General features: G+C 31.8%; 2 protein-coding genes across 19 annotated transcripts; both read right to left on the bottom strand.

Moving 5' to 3' along the window:
* Positions 1 to 4263: 4263 nt before the first annotated feature.
* On the bottom strand, positions 4264 to 10781 carry LOC131609330 (uncharacterized). 18 transcript variants are annotated; one of them, XR_009286091.1, is made up of 9 exons: positions 9890 to 10771; positions 9633 to 9784; positions 9442 to 9540; positions 9240 to 9293; positions 8913 to 9008; positions 7283 to 7510; positions 7100 to 7152; positions 6231 to 6963; positions 5316 to 5995 (listed from the first exon to the last, which is right to left on the bottom strand). XR_009286091.1 is itself a non-coding variant. In XM_058881015.1 (8 exons), exons 2-7 carry the CDS (start codon positions 9675 to 9677, stop codon positions 8601 to 8603), a joined length of 411 nt encoding a protein of 136 aa, XP_058736998.1. In that variant the 5' UTR covers positions 9678 to 9784; positions 9890 to 10781; the 3' UTR covers positions 7380 to 7510; positions 8555 to 8600. The 18 variants fall into 18 exon arrangements, 7 of the variants coding, with proteins under 7 accessions (XP_058736994.1, XP_058736995.1, XP_058736996.1 ...); XR_009286090.1 differs by having other exon boundaries at positions 5322 to 5995; positions 6294 to 6973; positions 9890 to 10772; XR_009286089.1 differs by having other exon boundaries at positions 5325 to 5995; positions 6294 to 6963.
* Positions 10782 to 11475: 694 nt separating this feature from the next.
* On the bottom strand, positions 11476 to 12762 carry LOC131611872 (uncharacterized). Its single transcript, XM_058883712.1, has 2 exons — positions 12435 to 12762; positions 11476 to 11978 (listed from the first exon to the last, which is right to left on the bottom strand). The coding sequence occupies exons 1-2, from the start codon at positions 12685 to 12687 to the stop codon at positions 11638 to 11640; spliced, it is 594 nt and encodes a 197-aa protein (XP_058739695.1). The 5' UTR covers positions 12688 to 12762; the 3' UTR covers positions 11476 to 11637.
* Between the last annotated feature and the right edge of the window lie 4822 nt (positions 12763 to 17584).

Genomic DNA, 17584 nt, shown 5'->3' with positions numbered 1-17584 from the left:
CAAATATGGAACTTTAATTTTAAAAATGAGCCATTAATTTAAATTATTTCTTGATTATTAAAAAAATTATATTCAAGTTTGGTTAAATTTTTTCTATTAGTTACTTAATATTAATCTAATATACATAGAATTAAAATTAAAAACTAGTCGAAAGAAAGTTAACACAACTTAACTTCTTTTAATTAAAAAATAAGTTGAGTTCATTTCTAGAATTAAAAATAAAAAATTTGAGAACATATGTGTTGTGTATTATGCATTTTTACAACTTCTATTATTAAGCAAAATAACCTCTTAATTTAGAAATTGCGAGTATTTAAAAAAAAAACTATATCAATGAACAAGTAATGATGATATCAAACTTACTCTTGGTTGGATCATTTAAATTTTAAAGTTGATGGTGAAGCCAATCATGTATCTATTTTTTATTAAAATTCAAAATTTTAAATTATTAGTAATTTTCTCATTAAATTCATCTTTTATTTCAAAAATTAGCACGGTTCAAATTAAATTTTTAAGGTATTGAAAATTTGTCTACTAGAGACTTGTCTTTCAACCATTTCTTTAAACATTCATTATTATCAAAGGAAACAGGCCTAAATTGAAGGATTCAGCGGCCTCGACGTACATGAAGCTCTTTGATTTGATATCAAGAGTACTAATTATTGGCTAGAGTGCGAATTTGTGATAGGAAACATTCGAGAGATGTCATGGAAAGGCTAAGGTACATGATTTGCAAGAGAAATAACTATCAAGTATGACTCGACCAATTTGCTCATCTAAATTAAAAGGTAAAAAAACTCATTTCCTAGAAAAAAGTGAGAATATAATGAATCTTTCTTACTACCTAATAATAATTAAATAATAATAATAAAAGAATTAATAATATACATAATAAAAATAATAGAAATATTATTTCAAGAAACTATTTCTTTAAAAAAATAAATGTCCATGTCTAAATTTTTGTAGAATTGTATTGGATCGTCTTCCAAACGAACTTAAATTAATTTCTTTTGTTTTTGTTGACATTTTTATCATGAAACTATATAAGAATAAAACATATATTTAATTTTTTTCTGAAATAGTTAATTAAAATGAAATACACACGTTTAAATTTTCAGGCATTTAACATTCATCCATAGTTTGAAATAGGTGACAAGAATTTACTTTTAAATTCTGATTCACTTGTAATAGTCATGTTTAAGGAATTATTTTATTTTTGATAATATATATTATTAGAAAATATAAATTCAAAATACAATAAAGCAATTCATTTTATTTATTTTGATTTATTGAAGGGTATATTAACTTCTCATTCATTACAACAACATTTGCGAATTAGTAATCCCTCGCATTTAACACCTTTTTTATAGCCATCTGTGAATTTTTATCATATGGAGATGTTCTAGGACTTTTTAGAAAGCTTAAAGAGTCCTCTAAAAGTAACTTTCGGTTTCATCTCAATTGAGTTTACCATGTTCAAGTTATGATCTTTGAGAGAAAATGACTTTTTGCGATCCTTTAGAAGGACCTATAATGTTTTGGCTCATATCTCTCAAATGAAGCATTTCTGGCCTTGGCTTGTGAGAGACAAAATTGTAGAGAATTCAATTTCCTTCAAAATGAGCTTCGGATGGGAAATTTCTGATGTTCCATGTGAAAGTTATGGCTGGTCAAAGTTCAGTTGACTTTCTTCTAGAAACCTTAGGTTTTGTTGATTTCTGAACTTTCCTTGATGAATCATGATCAATCCTTGATCAAATGATGAAAGATACTTCAAAATAAGGATGTTGACCAAAAATCGGGATTTTTGACTGTACTTTCCCCATAGTTGACTTTTAGGTCAAATTGGTCGACTATTGTCCATTTGAGTCGTTGGTTGATCAAACTTGTGAGTCAGAGCATGAAAATTGATGTGAGGATTCTTTGAATCATATGAGATGCCATGGAATCCACTTGAGGCATCAGAAGTCGATTTTACTTTGAGAAATACAAAACCCTAGTTTAGAGGCTATTGTTTAGGAGAGAGACTGCATGCTTCCTGTCTGTGTATCTTTGAGCATTTGAAAGTCAGATGGACTAAAATATGATGGGAAAATTGTGGGGTATGACAGATTGGAATCATTTTGCTTGCAGAATGGAGGCGAAGAAGCATGTAATGACGATATGGATGAAGCTTGTGATTATGAAGATGTGGAAGAAGCTTCTCGTGAAGATATGGAAGAAGAACAAGGAGATGATCAAGAAGAAGAATATTATGATGTATGAGTTTAATTAATAGTATAGTTGTGTTTTATATTATGTAACTCTTAGAACTTATGTTTTGAATTTGGGATGACTCTCTTGAGAGAATTAAACTTGGCTGTGTTTAAGAATATGACATCAAAACTGATCCATATTTTAGCGACCTTATTAGTCGGTAACGTCACTTGATGTTATTTCTTAATGAATATTTTGTTCTTGACATTAATGTTTAATTTGCTTATAATTAGATTCTAATCATCAATGTCTACAAAAATGACTATTATTGTTAGAAATTTATATTGATATAAAATGACATTTTTATGCCATGGCACAATAAACCATATATGGCAAGATTAAGGGTGTAGAACGTACAAAATATTTTAAGGGTTTGAAATTGGTGGTCACAAACAAACCGTGGCAAGATTAATGTTGTAAACGTACAAAATATAGTCAGGGTTTGATATTGGTGGTCACAAACAAACCGTGGCAATAGCGTGGCAACTAAAACGCATTCTATACATAAAGTAAGAATCGTGGCTTTACGATATGGCCACAGTTTAGAACTGAGGCGAAAGACAAACCGCGACCTTAATCTAGATCCCTAAACCGTGGCCTATACAAGCCACGGATGACCATAAAACGTGGCACAAACAAGAAAACGGTGGCTTATACTTTAGGCCACGCGCGCATATCCCACAGTTGTATTTCTGTGGCCAAAGCATTAGACCACGGTTATTTTGAATATTAACGCGGTTTTCTGGCCGTGGCAAATGACTTTTTTTTAAGTGACATAACTAAAATCTCATAAAACACAACACACCTCTCCACCAAGATCCTCAATATGAGATAGTTGATAACCAGCACAATAAGTGCACTAAAGCCAAAAAAAAACAAGAAACCTAAGAAAACTAGTGTCTTACCCGTGCGTTCGCACGGGTACCCGTCGTTTCCGCGCATTTGGGTTTAGGGAAATTAGAAATGTTAGAAAAAGATTATAAGTTAGGTTAAAGGTTATCTTAAAGAAAAATAGTGTGTAAAACATAAGGGAATTGAAAAGTTGTTGTTGGGGAAGATTCGTTCGAGGGTATTAGTGAAGTTGCAGATATATCGAAGGTCAATAGTGAAGGTGGAAGGTGTGACAAAGGGAATTCATTATTTTGATCAATAACTTCGTGTTCCCGTTAATATTAAAAAAGTTGACCAGGAACTTAATGTTTAATATTAAAAAAAAAATTATTGTTTGTGTTTTCGTTAATATTCAATATTTTGTTAAAAAGTCCGTGTTCCCGTTAATATTTATTATTTTGATCAATAAACTTTGTGTTCCCGTTAATATTCAAAATTTGTTCCCGTTAATATTCAAAAATTGGATCAGTAACTTAATGGGATACCCGCGGCACGCTTATTTTGTTCAAATAAGCGTGCCACAAGTATCCGTTGTGGCCGTGTTATTTTGTTCAATATAGATATTACTACAGAAGTAAATGTCCTAAAAACAAATTTTAAAATATATAAATTTCTTTTCAATAGGTTAGGCCAAAGTTTGGGATATATTGATTAATAATATATCAGTAGAAGAAAAATTCATGTTCTTAGTAAATTCATGTTTCTGTTATTAATCAATGTTTTGATCAGTAACTTCATGTTCCCGTTAATATTTAATATTTTGATGAGCAATTTAATATTCCCGTTAATATTCAATTTTCTGATCACTAACTTCATTTTCTCGTTAATATTAATAGTTTAAAATCAATTTAAAAATCAAATATATTATTTCATATATATATATATATATATATATATATATATATATATACTTGAATCAATCGTATAATTATTCCTATATATAAATAATTTTGTTTTGGAATTATCTATAAAAATATTTAAATCAATAGTAAATTCATTGTTGTTATTGTTCAATATTTAATTAAATGTGTTAATATAAATATCATATACGCGTACCATATAACTACCCGTGTGTGTCCGTACTATATTATTTCGTATTTAGATGGAATTGACCCGTTAACGTTTTAATTTAAATATTTCAATTATTTTATATTATATATAGATAAATATATATTGATCATTGATGAACTTGTCCGATTAAATGTTTAAATTTTATTAAAAAAAAAAAACAAATAAGAATATTTAAACAAATATGATTCAGTTTCAATACTCTTATTAATATCATTTATTAATTTATAATTTATTATAAAACAGTTTATTTAAATTTAAAATTTTAAAATTAATTTGACTTTTTGTTTTGTTTTATATATTTCATGATTGTACCTCATGCATACATGGAGATATCACATGAAGGAATCCCATGAAAAGTAGATCTTAGAATTGTCAAAAGGAACTATAAAACAAAGCACAAGAGTGAACAAAAAGGAAGGAGAAATCAGCCCCTAGCGCCAAAAACTCACACAAAAATTCTCCACCATCCATAAAATTCATCATGTAAAACCACTCTTCAAATCAACGTGGTCTGGACTTGAGGTCTCTTATGCGCCTTAATTATGTAACTAATTTGAGACAATGTTGGTGTATAAAAAATGACAATGAGGATTGGTATTCTCCTCTATCTGGATAAGGAGTAAATCGTTTTGGAATATTCTGTTTGATAATTCCAGCTTGTTAGTAGATAACGGTGCGCGGATAAACCTTTAGAAAGATAACTGGTGTGGCAAGGCTATGATTGATATCTTGCAAATTCCTGAGGACAAACATTTCCATTTAAAAGCTAAGCATAAGGACATAATTCATGGTAACTCAATTGTCATACCTGTTAGCTTAGCTCTATTGTGTCCGGCTTTGTCTCATATGGCTTCAAATGTTCATATTAACATGTTAAATCAAGATAGAATGGCTTGAACATCAACTGATAGCTTGCAATACTTATAGTGAAAGATGCATATTCTCACTTTAGTAGACATATTCATGGTATCTTCCAAATATTGTGTCATACATCAGTAAATGAAAATCTAATGACCTATCCAATAAACATGTTACCAATGAAATCAACCATAAAAGAGAATGATAAAAAAAACTCATTGACAACAATCGTAATTGAACTCAAGATTTTGTTTGACATCAATGATAAAAAAACATACAAAAGAAAAAACTCATTGACAACAATCCAACTTTATGCATTTGGTCAGTAAAGGAACGAAAAGAAACAAAGGAAACTCTTATGATCATAAAATCACATCTTGGCAACATATCCAAGAAATAGAAATCTAGCACCATGTGATGCTATTGCACAATTATCTTTTCTCTTAACCAAAAATTGTGCCTTAACAAAAAGAAAAACCACACTGATAAACATTTAAAAAACCACACTAATAACAGCATCGGCGCTATCAAACCTGTGATGTCCACATGGTTTCTCCTCCACCTCAACCGCTGCTCTAAACGAATCTGTATCACCTAATTGTGGATTCACACCGTCTCTCCCAGTAAATCTAAGCGGCGGTTTACCACCAGAAGGCGACAATGGTATCCCTGAAAGAAACAATGCAAACTCATTTCGCTCTCCTTCATCCATCGACAAATTCGACACCAATGGGACGCTTTGCTACCTAAAGGAACAGGTTCATACAGATCCAAAACTTAAACAATGAACCGGGTATTATTCAAGTACATGTAGAAAAGTATATTCATATTTTCTATAGGACTAAGAAAGAAAAAATGATACAGTTGACCATAAAGAGCTCCATTATGCCATGCCTCCACTGGTTGCTGTCTTGATTATCTGAAAGAGAGTTGTGCAATAAAAACATGCAAACATGTCAATGAAACTATACGACATAGCCCATGAAAATGCTAATGAATGATAGGTAAATATATAATCCTAATCTGTAAGAAGGTAATTAAAACATTTACTCAAGCAACACTAATTCCTTTGGGATGCTCCTCATAACTTTAAAACATTTACTCAAGCAAACAAAGAACAATCGACTCAAGAAAACAAAGAACAATCGACTAACATTCTCTTTTGTTTAAGAACTCGCATGGCTCTAGATTTAATAGCTTCGAGAGTAGGACCAGACCTTGTTTTCTTGATCTGTTATTTGTATCTACTGAGTTCGAGCAGAGTGTCCTGTAAGTCATCGATGGCACGTTTTGATTCCAGATCAGTTTCCTCCCTTTCAATTTCTGATTCTGTGATTGTAGAACAGTTGGCAATCGCCGAAGCATTCAATTCATTAGCGTCATAACTCTGCACATCAAGATTCTCATGACATGATGACTCTGGTAGTGACGTTTCTGTATTTGAGACACTCCTTGCAATATCTGAATGTTCTTAAACATTTTCATATGAAATACAATCCCTGAGAACTGGAAATGATGTCACTAAGTTGTCATCAGGTCCAACACCAGCTGCGTGGCTTAAAAGTTCCGAGCTGCAAGCATTATTTCCTCTACTACTATCATCATTTTCTACTTTTTCATCCTCAATAAAAGTTGAATCAATAGGAGAAGCTTCAATTACATCTGGCATTGCATTTTCTGAAGCATGATTTTCATTTAGAAGTTGTAGGATGAGATTAATACCTGGATTTAACTGGTTAGTGAGACTGCTAAAATAAACTTGCTAAAGCCATAAACTTGAAAAACTCATCTGAAAATAGCCTTTGAAATGCGTATCTCCTGTCTCTTACTCAAGAATCCATATCTCCATTCTCAAATTATTGCTCTAACCAAACTGGAAAAGCTCATCTGAAAATAGCTTTTGAAATGCATGGTCTTGTTAGAAATGCACGGTCCGGCTATAAATCAAAATAATTAAGGCAAAATTCTACTAACGCATGGTCCTGTTGGACATAGTTTTAAACAGTATTAACATATTGTCAACCTTGATACCAGGAAGAACTCCAGCTTTCTTCAACACATCAGTAAAGAGTTCTCCTATACATAATTGAAAAAATATGTCAGGGTCATAATCAGAGCCGTCTCAAGTTTTTAAAAATCCCGTATAGTAATAAATAGAGACCCTAGTATCTTTGAAATGTTAATAAACAATCAGCATCTATAATACCTGCAGCAGTTTTTTGGTATAGTGTTTCCTCAAACATGATAACACCACTGAGGCACTCTAAACAGCCAGGGGCAGTGAATAATAGTTCGCGAAGAGTGCGCCTGTTTCCTTCGGTATTCTCCACGCTGATGTTGGCGAATCGCTTGCCGATTGTGCCCGTAGATTCATCAGCAGCAAGGATACCTTTCCCAGGAGAGCCAATGTAAGCAGCATTGGCAATGAGCTCATCTGCAATTCATGTTAAATGCTTTGAAAACATGAAATATAAAGAGATAAATTTTGAACCGTTCCACATAGCACATCACAATAGTCTTAATTCAACTTGCAGCATCGAAAAGAGGGAAAAGGAGGACACAATATAACAGATTTTGAGATGCAATTGCAGCCACATTGATGATAATAATAGTTCACATTTGATCTTAATATAGTTTTAAATTGCACTCTACAACTGCAATTTAAAACTACAATTTAAAACTATATTGCTGAAAGTAGTCTCTTTCAACTGTTCGCTTAATTGGTACACGAACCCTGTTGTTATTATAGAAGCTAGACAACAAACTTCCCTTAGGATGCAAGTGGGCAAGCTGTCAGTTTCCTCAAGCATAGTTGATCGCTGCTTTCTATTAAATCCACCTTATCAGCACAAGTATCTAATCCAAGCATCTGTTAACATGATAAAGTTCAGATTTTACAAAAGTGGATAAGTTTGGATAAACAACGTACTTAATCTTTTGTAGCATAATTTTCTATCTAGAAGATAAAAAAGTCAAACTGTTTTAATAAGCTACCATAAAAATAAACATAGAATAGCTTATAGACATGTTATAATTTGTTTCAATATATTTTTCTAATCAGCTTCATAAGTGCTTATGTCAACAATTAAGCTCAAATATGTCCAAGATAGAATCAGAATACAAACCTTGAGAACATAATCAGTTACTAAATTGGTTTCTTGGCCTGATAATGCAGTAGTCTTCATGAAAGCATCAATCTCAGGGTCTGGTTTGATTCTAGCTTCTCAAATGGAAATAAGTGTGTATAGATAATCATGAATCATAATGGATCACATAATTATAAGAATGTTATACTTGATTTAAAAGCCATACTGACCAAATACAATCTAGATAGTAAACCAAAAGTACAATCAAGAAAACATGGTTAAGTTGCACAATCTTTATTTATTTTAACTCTTATAGCTTTTCAGCTTCCTCATGTAAAAGACAAAGAGAAGTACATTTTCAGCATGACTCTCACAATTTCCATGGTATTCACCTGGAAGTTGAATGTCAACTTTATCTAAACCAATAAAATTTACATCCTATGATGACTTGCTGAACATTGCATTATCCTGGGCAATGCTTTCGATACCTGCACCATATGACAATTATTATTTAAAGAAAGAGAACATATTATAAAAATTGATCATTATACTCAAAAGAAGGCCAGAAACCTTTGATTCCATTCAGTTCCAGCAGAAACACGGCATGAGGCCTATTGAATGGATTAGGAACCGAAACCTCAATCAACAGCAGAAAACAATACATTACCACTAATCAAATCTACATAACAGAAGTGTGATATAACATAAGTAATGTAGTAAAAATTTATGGTCAATAATGATTTCAAGAACCTTGGATGAGCTGGAGTATGATGGAGTGGAAGGAGGTGCAAAATCGAGCAAGATTGGCCCAGCAGCCCCAACTTGTTGAAGCGAAATTGAAGGATTCTGCAAAATGAAATGCCACCATCCAGTGAGATCATTATTTTTTATTTTTACGGTGCAACAGAGTGTAGCGGCCTCATTAGCAGAAACTGAGAGCATAATAGAAAAGGGATGCAAAGAATCCCATTCATAAAATCGTGGGAAGATGAATATGTATTCTTCTTCTGCAATAGAGTAATGAATTAATCAACAAAGAATAACATACACAAAATATGGAAAGAGCAAAGTGAGCACCTTGGCAGATTCAGCAGGAGCTGATCTATCTCCATCAACATAAGAATATTGTGGCTGAAACCATAAGAGAAATTCTTAATGTTCAATACACATATACACGAATAACACACTACAATTAGAAAGAAATGAGAGAATCCAGAATACTACAAATAACTGATCAAGATAAGCGCTATTTATGTAAAGAATATCGCAAAGAACCTACCTGTAACAGACACATAAAACCATATAGAAGCATTGTTATCTCAATCTCCATATCTGATGAAGACGATTTTGACGTTTCAACAATATCTCCAATTGCTTTCTGCCACAAAACATACACATGAAAATAAAAAAACTCTTCAAATTTTAATTTAAACATACAGGTAAAAAAACACAGAAAAAACTTGAACTCACCATCTTCGGCTTAGAAGAAACATTCAACGAAGGCAAGGCCGTCATCGGCAAGAGTTCAGCTCCTCCTGGAGAATTAGCCCGTCGCCAAAAACTATGCCCGTCCCCGCCGCCGCGTGCTGCAATCCATTTTTTCTGTGACTTTTTCACATAAGCTGCAGATACACATCAAAACAAAAAAAGTACAATAAAACTCCATCCACTGAGAAAAAAATTAATGATACGAAAAATTGCTCTGTCATAGGGATAAAACCATTTACCAATTAGAGGAAGCCGATTTGTTTTGCTATGGAGGAGAATAGATGATTTTTTGCGGCATTTGAAAAAAAAAACAGAGAATGGATCGATTGAAGAAGAAGAGGGTTAGAATTTGGGGAAATTATGGTTCATGCAATTGAATGGAATATGGAGAGTAAAAAAATTGTTGAAACCGCCTTCAATTTGGTAACCTCCATTGAACATGAGAAGTCAAATGGAAGACGAACTCGGAATGGCGTAGAATGAAAACACGAACAAACAACGAAAAATCGTCGATCGCGATTAAGAAAATGAAATTGCGCAGGTAATTTCATGAATATTGAAGAATTCAGAAAACAAATTTGATTGAGAATGTATGATTATGAAGGCGATGCGATTGATAATGGGAAAAGGGAGAGAATAGCATTTGAAAGAGAAACGGTTTTGCGAAACCGCTGTAGAAGAAGAAGATTGGAAGTGGTTGCTGAATGATAAATTAATTTCGTAACCGTGGAGACAATGAGGGGACGTAACCGCTGGAAGTTTAACGTGAAAGAATTGAAGAATAAATTGAAGAACAGAATAGGTGAATTGAAGAATAAATTGAACAACAGAATGGGTGAAGTTGCTGATGTGGATCAACCATAGAAGAGTTGCTGACGTGGATAGCCTAAGAAAGTCCCAAATGGTAGATTTTTCTTACATGATAGATTCAAAACAAGACAGAGTCTAAAAAAACTATAACTACTTCCAAAAGAACCATGCTAAAATTTAAGAAAAGAAAACCACCATCAATAGAGCATAAACCCCTACACGCATATTAAAAACACCCCAAAAAAATTAGATGTCTCATTTGAACCGTTATTGCCGCACACAAAAAATATGATCCACTAGCCAATGAGAAAAAGAACAAGCATACCCAGATAATCTATCGAGAATACTATTTTCAGAAAAATTAGGTACACTTATTCTCAAAGAGTGCGCCTTATTTTTTGTGATTGTTTTATCTTGTGTTTGTTGTGGTTGGTGTACGTTTGGGAAAATACTTAGATGGACACAGCTATAACATTTGGATTTACACACAACCAATCACATTTTTTATTAATTAAATAATAAAACTAAAATTATTTCTCTCCTCTATTATCACACGAAAATACTTACATAGATACAACCATAACACATGTACTTACACACAACCAATCACATTTTTTTATTAATTAAAAATTAAAAATAAAATTGTCTCTCTCCTCTTTTATCTCAACCATCCCCATGATGCCAATTAAAAACGAAATTAAAATTTAAATAAATTTATATTTTCTCTCTTTTCATTGGTTGTGCCTAAAAATATGGATTTAAGTTCGTATCCATGCAAGTATTTCTCATTATCACAATCACCATCCATCTTGACAATTAAAAACGAAATTAAATTTTAAATAAATTTAAATTCTCTCTCTTCTTATTTGTTGTTCTTAAATATATGAATTTAGATTCGTGTGCATGCAAGAATTGCTGGTATACTCGTTATGTTTTTCTTTGAAAAAAATAAAGCTTTATATACATCAATTAGAACAATTCAATCTAGTCTCGACACATATAATAATACACATGAAAAAAATATATGCACGCATACACAAGTTTATTACATCTTATTTAGATTCATAAAGATCATTGGATGTCCTAGGATTTTATTGTTAGGCACAATATATGACTAGACATAATAATAATAACTTAAAACTATGATTCACTTCCATTAAGCATTGGCTTCGTGCATTTACATTTTTAGGAAATTGTTGACAAATTTAAATGGAATAGAAATTTTAAACTTTTGATCCCCTTCAATATTATTACCATTCCCATTTCCTTTGATGTCTTGATTGTCAATCAACTGTAATCTCTTATTTTCCTTAGGACCATGTTGCGGCGGATTTGGTAAAAAATTTGGATTTCTTTTGTCCAAAACTGGTTGCGAGGTTAATCCTAATTGTTGGTGTGAAGCAGATGGTTGAGACTGATTTTTTGAGATCTCCGACCCCAACCAGGCCATGTTTGCTGATTGATTATTGTTTGTGCTGTATTTAGACATGATCTTATTGGACGGTCCCGGAGCATCACCTGCGCAATGAGGACACGACGTGAGTTTCCAGTTCACAGTTCTATAGACTTGTTCAAACATGTAAAACAAGGCTGATGAAGGATGTCTAATAGGACCATTCACAGTGTAATTCAAACAAGCATTAGACACATGAAAATTAACAATCATAGAAAGACCGATATCTAAGCTGTTTTGACCTAAAATATATCCACTATTAAAAGCGTAATAGTGTGCCACAGTTATTGCATAGAGTTTGTTGTCCTCTCTACTCTTTCTCTTCCCCTCTATTACTACAAGGCCTCCTCTTCCTGCTCTACCATAGCAGAAAACCCAAGTCGAAACACCACCGTCTCGATTAAAGGATTCGTTGAACTTGAAGGACGTAGTATATTTAAAGCCAGGGTCACAAGAGTAAATGAAATGAAGAGAATTGTTTTCAGCTCTTCTTGAAGATCTATGGATCTCGAGATTCATACCTTGGCCATAACATATGTGGTCCGTGAGACCGAGAACTACGACATTGACACGGTCACGATCGTCCATAAATTTACCAAGCATGAGTGTGCAGTTTGTCATAAATATGTTGTATCGCATAATCCAACACTCGCAATCTTCATCATCGTCGTCGCTGTCATCGTCGTCGCTGTCATCGTCATCTTTTATCATGTTGATGGAAGCATGGTTTCCAAGTATTACATGAAACTGATCACCACAAAGGGCGTTTCCCATGTGACTGTCAGACTTAGACACTCCAAACCAGGAATTTGTGTTTTGTTTTTCTACAGGTTGTGTTCATTGGGGAAACTTATAAATATGCCAAAACGGAATCGATTATAAAGCTACTTTTTATGGTTCGTTCTTATCTTTAAACACGATATTTAAAGATTTATTCTTACCATTGATTCTTAATAGATCCTAATGCATTTTTATTGTTCGTTTTCCATTATAAATTGTTGCTGTTGTGTTAACCTCACACAATTCCCATATTTTTCCTTTATTTTTAAGATAAGATGTCTTTTAGGGAAGGGATTGACTAATTTGAAACATATACTAAAGGTATGAAACTCATAAACAATTCAGGCAGCAAATTCATTTCCGTTTTCTAAAAGATGTATTACTCATGAATTGAAAATATATATATATATATATATATATATATATATATATATATATATATATATATATATATATATATATATATATATATATATATATATATATATATATATATATATATATATATATATATATATATATATATATATATATATATATATATATATATATATATATGGGAGCATATCAAGTGACAGCATTTTTAAATGAGAGATGAGAGATGAGAGGAATAAATATCAACCATTGGATCCATCAATAGAGAGAATGTTGATACATTAATGTGACTATTACTTTCTCTCTCTTGATGAATCCAATGGTTGATATTTATTACTCTCATCTCTCATTTAAAAATGCTCTCACTTGATATGCTCCCTATATATATATATATATATATATATATATATATATATATATATATATATATATATATATATATATATATATATATATATATATATATATATATATAAGCAAGTACAGTGGCGTCCACTGTGAGACTGTGAGACCCTGGTAAAACTATTCTAGCCATGCCTTCTATTATGACCACCATTCCTAGCCCGAATCGTTCCCACTCATGGTTTCTAGCACTAAAAAAAATGCTTATTAGTGACGTGATTTTCACGGCACAACATCTTTTTTGCGACGTGAACGTCTATGCTGCAAGGGAGTGCGCAACAACTCAGCAGTGACATGATTTTCACGTCACTAATTTGTGACATGAAAATCACGTCGCAACATCCTGCACATAAACGCTGCAATTTAATGACGTGATTACCATGTCACAACTTTGCAATGTGACTCCTCACATCAGCATGTTGTGACGTGATATACATGTCATTAATTTGTCACATGTAAATCACATCACTAAAATTACATTTTAAAAATAAAATATTCTGATTAATATTAATAAAAAGGTTTTTAGTTTTAATTCTGATTTAAAATTAATAAAAACGATTTATTTAAATATAAAATAAAAATTATAATATAATAATAAATAAAATATAATTAATAAACAAAAATAAAAAAATTATGAATTAAAATTAAATTTAATATTTTACATAAATTAAAATTTAATATCTTTCACAATTTCAAATTTCAAATTAAAATAAAAATAAAATTAATCTTTTGTGTCAAAGGTTGACCTGCACAATTGACTTTTACAAGAAGAACTGCAATCTTGTGGATTCTAATTGAATCAAGCTCTCCCCTTTAAGTAAATGATGTGAGTGGATTATAATGTTGAATTGAAGATCCTTGAATCATAGCTTGAGCCATGGAGCCATGTCCTGATTAAAAGTCAACTTCCTAGATGAATTAGGTAAAAACCCTAATTTGTGTACCAGATGAACTTGGAAGTTGCTGATCTTGAATAGAGTCATTCTTGGGCTTTGATTTAGATGGGATTGATCATTTGAGCATATGAGAATGCTTTTACTCCCTTGGAAGCAACAATTTTTTTGATATTTTGGTTAGTAAATAACATATGCATGATGACAATGATAATGATGATGATCCTACCATTTGAAATGGGGTGGGATCTGAGTGGTCAAAAATTGGGGTACAACAGCTGCCCCTATTTTATGTTCCTGATAGCAGATGAGGGGAAGATGGAATCTTCGTCTCAGCACGGTAGGGGAGACTTAAATACAGAATGATAGCACAATTTAGACACTGAGAGTCCACATGCATGATATGAATGCGATGTATATATTTTTGATTTTATATGGAATAAAGAAATAAACAACATCCTTCCTTCATATTAGTAGAAAGGAACCTGATTTATTGGGGACACATAACAAATCGTCCCTGACACTGGGGAGACTAATCAATATTACAGACTGTTCCTGACGCTTGAGAGACTTTCACTCACTAGGGAAAGAAAAACATCAGGCTCCTCAATGAAATATCTCTAACACTAAGAGACCTATCTTTCATTGGGAAAGAACATCGGGCTCCTCAATGAACTGTCTTTGACGCTGAGAGACCTATCTTTCATTGGGAAAGAATATCGGGCTCCTCAATGAAGTGTCTCTGACGCTGAGAGACCTATCTTTCATTGGGAAAGGACAAACTTCAATAAGAACTGCCTCGACCGCTGGAGAAAATTCCATTCATAAAGGATAACTACCATGTTCTGCAACAGATTGTCTTCATCATCTTGAGAAGGCTAACCATCTATTGAAACTCTTATCATGAACTGTCTCTAACGCTGAGAGACCTATTGTCCAAAAATTTCTTCACCACAAATAATTCGATTGCTCCATAGAGATTGTCATCTTCTTTCAAGAAGGAAATGCCAGACATACGTGTTTTCTCAAATAAAGAGACCATTTGCTTGTTGCCGGGTAATAAATTCGGAAGTAGCAAAAATATAAATATGTTGTATCGCATAATCCAAAACTCGCAATCTTCATCATCGTCGTCGCTGTCGTCGTCATCTTTTATCATGTTGATGGAAGCCTGGTTTCCGAGTATTACATGAAACTAATCACCACAAAGAGCGTTTCCCATGTGGTTATCAAACTTACACACACCAAACCTGAAATTGTGTTTTGTTTTTAAAGGTTGTGTTCATTGGAGGAACTTATAAATATGCCAAAATAGAATCGATTATAACGCTACTTTTTATGGTTCGTTCTTATCTTTAAACATGCTTTTTTAAAGGTTTATTCTTACCATGGATTCTTATCGATCCTATTGCTTCTTTAATTGTTCGTTTTCCAATATAAATTGTCGTTGGTGTGTCAGTTAAGGGTCGTAAAACGGGCCGCCCACCCCTCCTTATGCCCGCTAAAAAATGAGCGGGGCGGGCATGCCCGTCAAGTAAAATGGACATAAAAGTCATGTCTGTCCCGCCAAGATGGAAGGCGGCGGGCTTGTCTGCCTATTTTTATTTATATTTTTTAATAGATTAATAGACTTTTTTTACCTTTTAATTAAACTTTTCACATATTTTTTAAAACAATTTTTTATAAAAGCAACTTTTTAACAAGTTTACTTAAAAAAATATTACATATATTTATAGATAAATATTTAAAATAAACTATCAAAAATTGCAATTACTAGAATTAACTTAAAAAAGAGTGAGTTTTGGAGGAGGGGTGGGCTTTGACGGACGACGGGCTTTGGCGGGACGGGTATGACGGGCGGCGGGTTTTGACAGTGCAGGTTTTGGCGAGCGGCGGGCCTAAAATACAAACTCAACCCACCATTTTTTGACGGATGCGCGGGCCGGCCCGACGTACCACGGCCCGTTTTGCCATCCCTACTGTCAGCCTTACACACTTCCCATATTTTCCCATATTTAATTTTATATTTTGATTTGCCATTAACAATATGCAAAACATATTTACACTTATTAATATATAAACTTGTCTATGATTTAAAATATCTTCACTTTTAATAATTATAATTATAGTATATTTATTTTGAGAAAGATAATATATTTATTTTTAACTTATTTTCATATTAAAAAAATCAAATCATTTATATTATATTCATTATTTATTATAGTAATAAATATATATAGTGATTACTGTGATAAATCTATTCATTAGTGTGATAAATCTATTCATTAGTATTTTTCAACTAATAAAAAAACAAAAAGAGAAGTACTTTTTATTATAAAAGAATTATCTTATTTTAATAAAGACTAAGAGAAGTGATTTATTTCATATAATTTTTTTATTATAATATTCATTTCAACTACATAAACTTTATTCACTTTTTTTTTATTACTTTTTTTATTGTAATATTCATTTGAATTACATAAATTTCATTCTATATATTTTACTATGTTTCTTTTTTCAAAAAAAAATCCTAAATTCATCAATTTACTTTAAAAAGTGTTAGGTATGACTATATCAAAAAATAGATTATTAAGACGATTGAATTTCTAAATATTTTTTAGAAGAAAATGTTTTAAAATGTTTCATATATTTAAAAAGTCAAATTTTATTTCCATTTTAAATATATAAGAAAGTATATATTTTAATACCCGAAATATTTACAATCATATCTTAATTAAATTTCTAGTTAGGCTATATTTGTTGGACCTAATTGTAGGGATAGTAAGAACATGAGATAATTATGATTGATGAATACGTAATTTCTTATAAAAAAAATTTTGTTATTCTTTTTGCATTTTATATACATTTTTAACTATCACTATATTATATTTATTTACTATGTATAACGATATTGTATGAACCGTGCAAACGCACCGGTAAATGATTTCTTACTTATTTTCTTTATTTTTCTACTAAAAATATACATTTTTCGACGTGCCAAAGCTACTTAATCTGTATATATTATATTTATTTATTATTTATAACATTGTGCAATCTTTGCGAACGCACGGGTAAATGACTACTCATGGTAGATTTATAATGATACTGTATGATTCGTGCGAACGCACGGGTAGATGACTGCTTAATTGTTTCATTTTTTTCTACTAAAGTATATATTTCTAACTATATTAAATTAATATTCATATAAAAATTATAATTTC

The sequence above is a fragment of the Vicia villosa genome, linkage group LG6 (genome assembly GCF_029867415.1).
Source record: "Vicia villosa cultivar HV-30 ecotype Madison, WI linkage group LG6, Vvil1.0, whole genome shotgun sequence".
NCBI classification, from domain to species: domain Eukaryota; kingdom Viridiplantae; phylum Streptophyta; class Magnoliopsida; order Fabales; family Fabaceae; genus Vicia; species Vicia villosa.
This window is presented reverse-complemented; position numbering and strand designations above follow the sequence as displayed.

Bases quoted from the DNA above. Each gene is read 5' to 3' on its own strand.
- LOC131609330 (XM_058881011.1), bottom strand. From the start codon at position 6,441: ATGCTTCGGCGATTGCCAACTGTTCTACAATCACAGAATCAGAAATTG. The intron at 5,746-5,938 runs GTATCATTTTTT...TGTTTCTTTCAG, and splicing joins GGAGCTCTTTATGGTCAACT to GGATACCATTGTCGCCTTCT. The intron at 5,234-5,609 runs GTTTGATAGCGC...TTTATTGGATAG, and splicing joins AAACCATGTGGACATCACAG to GTCATTAGATTTTCATTTAC.
- LOC131611872 (XM_058883712.1), bottom strand. From the start codon at position 12,687: ATGGGAAACGCCCTTTGTGGTGATCAGTTTCATGTAATACTTGGAAAC. The intron at 11,979-12,434 runs GTATGAATCTCG...CTCATTGCGCAG, and splicing joins CCACATATGTTATGGCCAAG to GTGATGCTCCGGGACCGTCC.